General features: G+C 40.2%; 1 protein-coding gene across 1 annotated transcript; it reads right to left on the reverse strand.

Annotated features, from left to right (window-relative positions):
* Window positions 1-209: 209 nt before the first annotated feature.
* On the reverse strand, window positions 210-7,471 carry LOC117485635 (splicing regulatory glutamine/lysine-rich protein 1-like). The gene is made up of 16 exons (XM_034134240.1): window positions 7,431-7,471; window positions 7,227-7,340; window positions 6,229-6,606; window positions 5,632-5,696; window positions 5,356-5,437; window positions 5,155-5,268; window positions 2,886-3,002; window positions 2,664-2,780; window positions 2,442-2,558; window positions 2,221-2,337; window positions 2,000-2,116; window positions 1,777-1,893; window positions 1,555-1,671; window positions 1,327-1,449; window positions 1,172-1,242; window positions 210-307 (listed from the first exon to the last, which is right to left on the reverse strand). Exons 3-16 carry the CDS (start codon window positions 6,582-6,584, stop codon window positions 210-212), a joined length of 1,728 nt encoding a protein of 575 aa, XP_033990131.1. The 5' UTR covers window positions 6,585-6,606; window positions 7,227-7,340; window positions 7,431-7,471.
* Window positions 7,472-12,625: the final 5,154 nt, after the last annotated feature.

The following is a 12,625-nucleotide window of genomic DNA, read 5'->3' on the forward strand; positions in this document are numbered from 1 at the left end:
GTAGTTTTGGCGCTCTCCCCCGTAGTTTTGGCGCTCTCCCCCGTAGTTTTGGCGCTCTCTCCCACGTAGTTTCAGCTCTCTCAATTGTATTTTCGGCGCTTTCCCCCGTAATTTTGTCTCCCTCCCCCATAGTTTCAGCGCTCTTGTAATTTCAGCCCTCCCCCCTTAGTTTTGGTGCTCAACCCCATCGGACTTGGCACTCTCCCCCTTTAATATCTCCTTCTCTTGACACACCTGGGCTCCTCCTCCCCCTCTGGAGGATCCCCAGGGTGTCGCTTTCTCTTCCTGGTGCTCAGAGACGAGCCTTCTGTGGGATAAAAACGTTTAAAAGTTTGAAAAACCTCCAGACAATTACTGATTTGTATACAGGACAGTAGTGGAGAGTAACTAAGTACATTTACTCAAGTACTGTACTTAAGTACACATTAAGGTACTACTTTATACTTCTACTCTACTATATTTTGGAAGCAAATATTATACTTTTTACTCCTCTACATTTATTTTATGTGACAGATTTACTTACTAGATACTTTTAAAAATTACAATTTTGCAATACTTAGGAACATTTTTTTAAATATGATTATTTGGTATCGATTGAACCAGCCAACATTATATTTAAGTAACTCAAGGCTGGTGAACTGAACATTTATTGGCAGCAATTTAACTTCACAGTCCCAGCTTCTTAAATGGGAAAGTTTGCTGCTTTTGCTTTAAAATATTAAACAAATATTTAACATTATAGGGAGGCTGTGCCGCAGTGGACTAGTGTGTTGGTGTTCGGATCAGGGGGTCACAGGTTCAAACCCCACTGCAGTCAGCATGTAGTTGTGTCCCTGGGCAAGACACTTCACAACAAATTGCTCCTGTGGGGATTGCCCACAGTATTGAGTATGTTAATCGCTTTGGATAAAAGCGTCTAACAAGTAACATGTAATGTAATGTAATTATTTTCTGCAATGAGTTCATTTACTCCTAACACTTTAAGTACATTTTCCTAATCGTACTTAAATTCTACTTGAGGACGATTCTCTATGTGGTACTTTTACTTGAAATGTATTACATCTACAGTGTAGTATTAGTACTTTTACTCAAGTAAAGAATCTGAATACTTTTCCCACCTCTGAAACAGGACAAGGTTAATCAATTGAATAAATCTCAAAGATGAGCTTACGTGTGTTTGCCTCCTCCTCTTCCAGGCTCGTCTTCCTCATCTTCCTCTCCGGAGAGCCACTGCGTTCATTTCTGCACAGAAGAAACTTGTTTGGATCTCTTGACTTTTAACAGTGATTTTAGTAAATCGTTACAAACTGATAACTTAACACCTACTTTAACTCGATGTGTGAGGCTACAAAAGTGTCCCACGTCCACTTTCTCCCGGGTTTTCTCTCCGCTTCTTCAGAATCATCACGCTTCCTTTTCTTCCTCTCCGGTGAGGAATTGATTTGCTTTCTGCATTTTAAGAAGGTTTTTTTTTGTTTTTGTAAGTGTATAATGACGATAAAGGTTTCTATTCTATTATATTCAAACAGTACAGACAAAGAGAAGAACACCTACCTTAATCCTGAGGCTACAAAAGTGTCCCACGTCCACTTTCTCCCGGGTTTTCTCTCCGCTTCTTCAGAATCATCACGCTTCCTTTTCTTCCTCTCCGGTGAGGAATTGATTTGCTTTCTGCATTTTAAGAAGGTTTTTTTTTGTTTTTGTAAGTGTATAATGACGATAAAGGTTTCTATTCTATTATATTCAAACAGTACAGACAAAGAGAAGAACACCTACCTTAATCCTGAGGCTACAAAAGTGTCCCACGTTCGCTTTCTCCCGGGTTTTCTCTCCGCTTCTTCAGAATCATCACGCTTCCTTTTCTTCCTCTCCGGTGAGGAATTGATTTGCTTTCTGCATTTTAAGAAGGTTTTTTTTTTGTTTTTGTAAGTGTATAATGATGATAAAGGTTTCTATTCTATTATATTCAAACAGTACAGACAAAGAGAAGAACACCTACCTTAATCCTGAGGCTACAAAAGTGTCCCACGTTCGCTTTCTCCCGGGTTTTCTCTCCGCTTCTTCAGAATCATCACGCTTCCTTTTCTTCCTCTCCGGTGAGGAATTGATTTGCTTTCTGCATTTAAGAAGGTTTTTTTTTGTTTTTGTAAGTGTATAATGACGATAAAGGTTTCTATTCTATTATATTCAAACAGTACAGACAAAGAGAAGAACACCTACCTTAATCCTGAGGCTACAAAAGTGTCCCACGTTCGCTTTCTCCCGGGTTTTCTCTCCGCTTCTTCAGAATCATCACGCTTCCTTTTCTTCCTCTCCGGTGAGGAATTGATTTGCTTTCTGCATTTAAGAAGGTTTTTTTTTGTTTTTGTAAGTGTATAATGACGATAAAGGTTTCTATTCTATTATATTCAAACAGTACAGACAAAGAGAAGAACACCTACCTTAATCCTGAGGCTACAAAAGTGTCCCACGTTCGCTTTCTCCCGGGTTTTCTCTCCGCTTCTTCAGAATCATCACGCTTCCTTTTCTTCCTCTCCGGTGAGGAATTGATTTGCTTTCTGCATTTTAAGAAGGTTTTTTTTTGTTTTTGTAAGTGTATAATGACGATAAAGGTTTCTATTCTATTATATTCAAACAGTACAGACAAAGAGAAGAACACCTACCTTAATCCTGAGGCTACAAAAGTGTCCCACGTTCGCTTTCTCCCGGGTTTTCTCTCCGCTTCTTCAGAATCATCACGCTTCCTTTTCTTCCTCTCCGGTGAGGAATTGATTTGCTTTCTGCATTTTAAGAAGGTTTTTTTTTGTTTTTGTAAGTGTATAATGACGATAAAGGTTTCTATTCTATTATATTCAAACAGTACAGACAAAGAGAAGAACACCTACCTTAATCCTGAGGCTACAAAAGTGTCCCACGTTCGCTTTCTCCCGGGTTTTCTCTCCGCTTCTTCAGAATCATCACGCTTCCTTTTCTTCCTCTCCGGTGAGGAATTGATTTGCTTTCTGCATTTTAAGAAGGTTTTTTTTTGTTTTTGTAAGTGTATAATGATGATAAAGGTTTCTATTCTATTATATTCAAACAGTACAGACAAAGAGAAGAACACCTACCTTAATCCTGAGGCTACATAAGTGTCCCACGTTCGCTTTCTCCCGGGTTTTCCTTCAGCCTCAGAATCATCCCTTTTTCTTTTCTTGCTCTCCGGTGAATCCTTGACTCGTTTTCTGCATTTTAAAGAATGTTTTTTTAGTTTTTAACCACATGAATTGTAACAGTGAGCTTCAAACAGTAACAAATATAATAACACCTACTTTGACACGATGTGGGACGCTAAGAAAGTGTCCCACGTCTGCTTTCTCCCGCATTTTATTTCGGCCACACGGATCGTAGTCTCTGGATAAAAGGACAAAGAAACAAAGCAAAGGTCAATCAAAAACTGATTAAATGAATCACCAGATTCTTAGATTCATCCGCCTGTGAAACATCCCCTCTTAGTTTCAGATTTAAGATCTGCACCAGCTGTGTGTAAGTATAAACTATAAACTACTACTAAAATTATTATTTATGAACAGTTGTGTTTTGCCTACTTTTTGATGTCTGGATGATTTCTGTGTTCCTGCTCTTGCTCGATGGTCTGTCTCTCTCCGGGCTGCTGCATTGACAAAAAAACGGGTTTTAATATCTCCAATTATAACTGTAAATATCATATCATATAAAAAATGAATTATTGCGTTAATTCTCTATTTAAACAATATTTAGAAATGTTGTGTTAAGATATGCAAACAAGGCATTATATCCTTTCAAATTAGCTAGTTTACATTTTCTTGAACAAAAATCTTTGATTATTAAGCAAAAACAAAACATTGACATATTAAATTCAAAGGTTTAACTAAAGGAATTTGTTAATATCCATTAGTATCACTACATAAATCAGAACACACTGTCTAAAGCCATACAATAAATCACATTTTTGATCAATAAACTACACAAACCTCTGTAAAAACTTTCTAGAAAATGGCTTTTAAAGATGTGTAAAGTAATAGTAATATGAAGTAAATGAAACAACTCTGTGTGTAATTTGCACGTTTTCTCTCTACTACACTGATAGAAGACATGTAATAGAAGAAATGTCCTAAAATGGACCTGTGTGTGTACATAAAGATCTCCGGTCCTACAACACTTACCTGTCGTCACCGCGGGGTTTTCTCCTCGATGATTTCCTCAGCGCCTTCCTCCCGGTTCTCTCTTGTTGGCAGGGTGGAGGCGCAGTGCTAACTTGCAGCGGCGGGGACACAGGCTTTATAGCAACAGGCGATTGAGGAGGGGGTTGTTGTTGTTGTTGTTGTTGACTCTCTTCATCGTTTATGGAGAGGCTGTCCGATACCTGGGACGAGATGCCCAGGATGAGGGGGTGTTCTTGGGTCCTGAACCAGGCGGGGGGGCCCTCTGCTCCGCTGGTGGAGGGCGACAGGTTCATCTGACCCCCGTCAAAGCCCTCACTCTGATCCAGGCAGACCTCCATCTTTTCACAGCTGGATTTCACGCTGAAAAGAAGAAGAAAAAACATTGTTAAAACTAGGGATGCTCCGATCGCCAATTTTGGGGCCGATCGCCGATCGCCGATCGCCGATCGCCGATCGCCGGAATCAGTATCTGCCGATACCGATCGCCGATCCGATCGAGTGGGCAGGGCCTAAATGGAAGATTTAAACATCACTTTAAATCTTCCATTTAAAGTGATGTTTAAATCTCAGTTAATGGGGCTCATTCACTGGAGCTTCCACAAACAACAATCAACTTAATTATTACATTCAAATTATGTATATTATTCAAGTTTACATTCACTTTGGATAATACCACGGGAGAAATGAGCAAGCGCTCTCTTTTCCTCTCTCTCCCTCTCTCCCCCTCTCTCCCCCTCTCTCTCCCCCTCTCTCCCTCTCCTGACAGCCCGTCAGTATCGTCTCATGCAGCTCGCTGATCCAGTAATGAGTGACCCGACAGTGAAGAATAAACATATTTATAACTAGTTTAGCTTGTTCCAGAGGTAGATAAAATAGCTAAGTGTGTTAGGTCTAACTCTTGTGTGTTTCGCTCCGCTCACCGGTTTCTATTCTATTATATTCAAACAGTACAGACAAAGAGAAGAACACCTACCTTAATCCTGAGGCTACAAAAGTGTCCCACGTTCGCTTTCTCCCGGGTTTTCCTTCAGCCTCAGAATCATCCCTTTTCCTTTTCTTGCTCTCCGGTGAATCCTTGACTCGCTTTCTGCATTTAAAGAATGTTTTTTTTTGTTTTTAACCACATGAATTGTAACAGTGAGCTTCAAACAGTAACAAATATAATAACACCTACTTTGACACGATGTGGGACGCTAAGAAAGTGTCCCACGTCCGCTTTCTCCCGCGTTTTATTTCGGCCACACGGATCGTAGTCTCTGGATAAAAGGACAAAGAAACAAAGCAAAGGTCAATCAAAAACTGATTAAATGAATCACCAGATTCTTAGATTCATCCGCCTGTGAAACATCCCCTCTTAGTTTCAGATTTAAGATCTGCACCAGCTGTGTGTAAGTATAAACTATAAACTACTACTAAAATTATTATTTATGAACAGTTGTGTTTTGCCTACTTTTTGATGTCTGGATGATTTCTGTGTTCCTGCTCTTGCTCGATGGTCTGTCTCTCTCCGGGCTGCTGCATTGACAAAAAAACGGGTTTTAATATCTCCAATTATAACTGTAAATATCATATCATATAAAAAATGAATTATTGCGTTAATTCTCTATTTAAACAATATTTAGAAATGTTGTGTTAAGATATGCAAACAAGGCATTATATCCTTTCAAATTAGCTAGTTTACATTTTCTTGAACAAAAATCTTTCATTATTAAGCAAAAACAAAACATTGACATATTAAATTCAAAGGTTTAACTAAAGGAATTTGTTAATATCCATTAGTATCACTACATAAATCAGAACACACTGTCTAAAGCCATACAATAAATCACATTTTTGATCAATAAACTACACAAACCTCTGTAAAAACTTTCTAGAAAATGGCTTTTAAAGATGTGTAAAGTAATAGTAATATGAAGTAAATGAAACAACTCTGTGTGTAATTTGCACGTTTTCTCTCTACTACACTGATAGAAGACATGTAATAGAAGAAATGTCCTAAAATGGACCTGTGTGTGTACATAAAGATCTCCGGTCCTACAACACTTACCTGTCGTCACCGCGGGGTTTTCTCCTCGATGATTTCCTCAGCGCCTTCCTCCCGGTTCTCTCTTGTTGGCAGGGTGGAGGCGCAGTGCTAACTTGCAGCGGCGGGGACACAGGCTTTACAGCAACAGGCGATTGAGGAGGGGGTTGTTGTTGTTGTTGTTGTTGTTGTTGTTGTTGTTGTTGACTCTCTTCATCGTTTATGGAGAGGCTGTCCGATACCTGGGACGAGATGCCCAGGATGAGGGGGTGTTCTTGGGTCCTGAACCAGGCGGGGGGGCCCTCTGCTCCGCTGGTGGAGGGCGACAGGTTCATCTGACCCCCGTCAAAGCCCTCACTCTGATCCAGGCAGACCTCCATCTTTTCACAGCTGGATTTCACGCTGAAAAGAAGAAGAAAAAACATTGTTAAAACTAGGGATGCTCCGATCGCCAATTTTGGGGCCGATCGCCGATCGCCGATCGCCGATCGCCGATCGCCGATCGCCGGAATCAGTATCTGCCGATACCGATCGCCGATCCGATCGAGTGGGCGGGGCCTAAATGGAAGATTTAAACATCACTTTAAATCTTCCATTTAAAGTGATGTTTAAATCTCAGTTAATGGGGCTCATTCACTGGAGCTTCCACAAACAACAATCAACTTAATTATTACATTCAAATTATGTATATTATTCAAGTTTACATTCACTTTGGATAATACCACGGGAGAAATGAGCAAGCGCTCTCTTTTCCTCTCTCTCCCTCTCTCCCCCTCTCTCCCCCTCTCTCTCCCCCTCTCTCCCTCTCCTGACAGCCCGTCAGTATCGTCTCATGCAGCTCGCTGATCCAGTAATGAGTGACCCGACAGTGAAGAATAAACATATTTATAACTAGTTTAGCTTGTTCCAGAGGTAGATAAAATAGCTAAGTGTGTTAGGTCTAACTCTTGTGTGTTTCGCTCCGCTCACCGGTTTCTATTCTATTCTATTCAAACAGTACAGACAAAGAGAAGAACACCTACCTTAATCCTGAGGCTACAAAAGTGTCCCACGTTCGCTTTCTCCCGGGTTTTCCTTCAGCCTCAGAATCATCCCTTTTCCTTTTCTTGCTCTCCGGTGAATCCTTGACTCGCTTTCTGCATTTAAAGAATGTTTTTTTTTGTTTTTAACCACATTAATTGTAACAGTGAGCTTCAAACAGTACGGACAAATATAATAACACCTACTTTGACACGATGTGGGACGCTAAGAAAGTGTCCCACGTCCGCTTTCTCCCGCATTTTATTTCGGCCACACGGATCGTAGTCTCTGGATAAAAGGACAAAGAAACAAAGCAAAGGTCAATCAAAAACTGATTAAATGAATCACCAGATTCTTAGATTCATCCGCCTGTGAAACATCCCCTCTTAGTTTCAGATTTAAGATCTGCACCAGCTGTGTGTAAGTATAAACTATAAACTACTACTACAATTATTATTTATGAACAGTTGTGTTTTGCCTACTTTTTGATGTCTGGATGATTTCTGTGTTCCTGCTCTTGCTCGATGGTCTGTCTCTCTCCGGGCTGCTGCATTGACAAAAAAACGGGTTTTAATATCTCCAATTATAACTGTAAATATCATATCATATAAAAAATGAATTATTGCTTTAATTATTTTCTTTAAACAATATTTAGAAATGTTGTGTTAAGATATGCAAACAAGGCATTATATCCTTTCAAATGAGCTAGTTTACATTTTCTTGAACAAAAATCTTTGATTATTAAGCAAAAACAAAACATTGACATATTTAATTTAAAGGTTTAACTAAAGGAATTTGTTAATATCCATTAGTATCACTACATAAATCAGAACACACTGTCTAAAGCCATACAATAAATCACATTTTTGATCAATAAACTACACAAACCTCTGTAAAAACTTTCTAGAAAATGGCTTTTAAAGATGTGTAAAGTAATAGTAATATGAAGTAAATGAAACACCTCTGTGTGTAATTTGCACGTTTTCTCTCTACTACACTGATAGAAGACATGTAATAGAAGAAATGTCCTAAAATGGACCTGTGTGTGTACATAAAGATCTCCGGTCCTACAACACTTACCTGTCGTCACCGCGGGGTTTTCTCCTCGATGATTTCCTCAGCGCCTTCCTCCCGGTTCTCTCTTGTTGGCAGGGTGGAGGCGCAGTGCTAACTTGCAGCGGCGGGGACACAGGCTTTATAGCAACAGGCGATTGAGGAGGGGGTTGTTGTTGTTGTTGTTGTTGTTGTTGTTGACTCTCTTCATCGTTTATGGAGAGGCTGTCCGATACCTGGGACGAGATGCCCAGGATGAGGGGGTGTTCTTGGGTCCTGAACCAGGCGGGGGGGCCCTCTGCTCCGCTGGTGGAGGGCGACAGGTTCATCTGACCCCCGTCAAAGCCCTCACTCTGATCCAGGCAGACCTCCATCTTTTCACAGCTGGATTTCACGCTGAAAAGAAGAAGAAAAAACATTGTTAAAACCAACGTTCCGAGTCAGGATGTTACTCCACTTTACAGTACTGATAGTTAGTCGTTTTTGCATGCAGTTATTTCTGAACTATTGCGTCACTTGCACATCTCTCTTGCACTATTTTTATGTTATCTTTACGTCTTCAGTTTTGTTGCAGTGTTAAAGAAGCCTTGGATTTAGGATTTTAATTCTCAGAGCTACACTTTTACTATTGTGCAGACGACAATCAAGTCTTTTGAATCGTATCAGAATCAAAAGTAAATAAGATAATGCATTGGACCCAATCAGCGTGATGCGGCTTCTCTTTCTTGTTGCAGATATTCTACAACAGTTGTAATGAGGACTCACTAGAAGCTGTTCTGGTGGTTTTGAGCGAGGCGGTTCAAGGTGATGAAGGGATGCTGAAGAAGATCACTGGGGGAAATCCTCCGATCGATGTCCAGGTGAAGCATCTTCTTCAGCAGATCCAGGAACACCTTCCGGTCTTCAGTTTCTGCCACGTTGTCTTCGTCCAACAGGTGGCGGGGGGGTTTTAACTGAATCAGAACAAACCAGGAACATTATAAACCTCTATTCATCTCGGTGGATCATGGAAACAGATTTACGGCAGATGTTCTCAAGTTTAACAGCTCATTTTCAAATAGTATTTCCTACCTTTATTATACCATTCAGCGATTTGAATTGTCTGGCACTTGGGTTGGTTTCTCCAGACTGCTGAACGTTTTAAAGATAAATTATATAGGATTAGGTAACCTGTCTCAAAAGGAAATTAAAAACAGTAAGATATTTTAGTTTAAAAGCAACTCAGTGCTGGTACCTTCAATATCCAACAACGTCTCCCGCTCTTCCTTCTATAATGGAAAAACCAATGCGTGTTGACGCCTTTGACCATGAGACGAGACGGAGGATGACCCTGAGTCTGCACTATATGTCGCAGCTGTTGACAAAACACAAACAAAGTCAGTTACACTTACATCAATATTAGGATTTTCAAATAACATAGAAGTGCTTCAGAAAAGTTTACAAAAAGCCAACGTTTTACGCAGTTACAGTATCTCCCTTTTCAAAGAGGCCCTACTATGCTTTCTAGGGGTTTCCCACCGTTTTTTCTGTTGCATTTTATGGTGAAATACACACATTTGCTCTCTTGCACAGAGGTACAGATCGATACGTCTCTGATGTCTGGGCATAATGTATATTTCTATAACCAGGAAGTCATTAGCTTAATCTAATTTAGGAAACATTTTAAGTAAAAAGTGTTTCTAAGTGAGAGAGCAAGGCTAGCGGTTTGTAGCTGCGGTCAGTCTTTATGCTAAGCTAAGCTACTGGATAATACATTTGAGCGTGGTATTGATCCAACTCCTGGAAAGAAAGTGAAATGAAATGTTTCTTAAAGATATTGTTTAAGCTACCACGACTAATATAAAGTGTTCGCATAATTGTGTGCGTGTGTATCCTGCTTATTATCCCTTCTACATAATAAATTAAAGTTTTGCAGTATTGCTACACCCACCATTTCGTGCTCGGTGTCTCCAGGGTAGAGCACAGCGCCCGCAAACAGCTCCGCGGCGATGCAGCCCAGAGACCACATGTCGATGGCTGACGTTGTGGGGAGTCCTAGGATAATCTCCGGAGACCTTAGAAAAGACAAATAAACATATATCGTTTTAGTTTTGAGTCATTTTACAATTTTTTTGCTATTTAACTTCTTAAGCATTAAAGGTCCCCTATTATACTGTTTTTCATCAATATAGTATAGGTCTCAGATATATACAGAACATGTCTCTGATTGGCTGAAACACCAAACAGATCATTGCAGCATCCCACAATCCCCTCTGTTTCAGCCCTGTTTCAAAAGTGCTGATTCTCTGTCTGTTAGTTTAGATGAAAATAAGGAGCCCCTCCCCACGCCCCTCTGAGAGATATTTGGTTAAAAAGAACACAATGGTGCTCTAGGAGGAGATTCAGGTGATAAGGTGGGGAGGGGGTTACCTTGGTTGGTGATTGGCTAATAGTTACACAAGCCAAAACATCGTTATGACATCATAAGGTGGCCAAAATCTGATCAGCTCATTTTCAGACAGGTTTTTATAGAAATGGATCAGGACAAAAAGAGAGAGAATCTTTGTTCCTGAAACTTTCAGAGTCTCTTTAGACAGAGGGGACACATGTTGATGTATAGAAGACATGAACAAGTGGATTTTTTTTGCACAATAGGTGACCTTTAAATCTTCTTCCCCCGCTGCTGGTTTCTCACCTGTAATGTCGTGTCTGCATGTAGTCGCCCAGCTCCGACTGAGCGACGTGACGCGCCATGCCGAAGTCGATCACCTTGATTCTCCACGGCTGCTTCCTGTGGTCCAGCAGCATGATGTTCTCCGGCTTCAGGTCCGTGTGCACGACTCCCAGACTCTGGAGCAGCTGCAGCGTTACGGAAACCTGAAATATAAGATCACGAATAAGTCTTTATGCTAAGCTAAGCTAAGCTACTGGATAATAAACACACATTTGAGCGTGGTATTGATCTAACTCCTGGAAAGAAAGTGAGATTAAATGTTTCTTAAAGATATTGTTTAAGCTACCACGACTAATATAAAGTGTTCGCATAATTGTGTGCGTGTGTATATTTTTATCCCTTCTACATAATAAATTAAAGCTTTGCAGTATTGCTACACCCACCATTTCGTATAATCAGTTGCAAAAATGTTGCTTAATTCTTGCAGGCAGGATATTTCTTATCAGTTCTGTGGAAATGTTCAGATGTTCTCTTGTTTTTCTTTATAAATGTGTGTGTGGAGCATCTAGCGTACCTGGTACAGGATGGGGCGGATTTCGTCCAGCGCCAGCGAGCGGTGAGGTTTCTGATAGAGGAAGTCAAACAGACTCGTGTCCAGGATCTCAAACTCCAGACAGACGTGTTTCCCGGAGACAAACACATCGTTGAACGTCACAAAGTTAAACCTGTCGGAGTCAAACGCTTTGAGCACTTCCATTATCTCCATCTGGGGAACAAACGATTGCATGTTGAGAAAATACATCTTTACAGGGCAAGATGAAATACAGTTAAAATTATGATGGACGTCCATTTGAAGTATTAATAACATAAGAAGTAGATACATCGTTACGTCTAAGGTCATTAGTAAGGTTCTGTATTTATACCTCACCCATTTTATCCATTCTTCTTTAAGTATATGAACTTGATTTCCAATTGTCATGCCCATTTTATATATTGCTTTTAAAAGATCCTCCCATTTATAGTTAATTATTGCAACTCTAATGACTAGGAATAAGTGAAAATCTTTATTTATTGTCGTCTAATTGTGTTTTTTGGCAGGAAATGTGGGGTTTTATCTACAGAAATACCCCAAAAAAGCACATTATCTCCAGGATTTTGAAGTTTAATTTGTATTTATTTGACTTTTAGTTGTGTTAAAGTATTAAATAATAATCTTCCACATATATTATTCCCAAGAGTAAGATGTATTTTGAATGTTTCTGCTCTTTACTTCCCAGTCGGTTGATGGTATAATGCAGAAAACGAACTTGATGGTTCATTTGGATTATCACAACCAAACCAATTTAGTTGTTTGTACAAAGCCATGAGTCAGACATCTTAAGCGTGCATGTTATACATTGGTTATAACTTATAATATAATAAATATATTAATATAGATGTGATCAGAGTTGTTCCCTACCTCATTCTTTGCCTCTGGTGTTAAGTTCTTTCCCTTCGCGATCTTCACAGCCACCGTCCTGTTGGTGGCCATCTTTAAGCACTTTCCCAAAGGTGCCCTCCCCCAAAAAGGACTGGATCAGGTATTGGGAGGAGGGGGAGGAGAGGACACCCATGGGTTTGCACACTCCCCCTGAAGGAAAGTAGCATGAGGAGGAGGAGGAGGTGGTGGAGGAGGTGTTCGTCTCTGCATCAGGT

This window comes from Trematomus bernacchii, unplaced genomic scaffold, assembly GCF_902827165.1.
Source record: "Trematomus bernacchii unplaced genomic scaffold, fTreBer1.1, whole genome shotgun sequence".
Taxonomy (NCBI): Eukaryota; Metazoa; Chordata; class Actinopteri; order Perciformes; family Nototheniidae; genus Trematomus; species Trematomus bernacchii.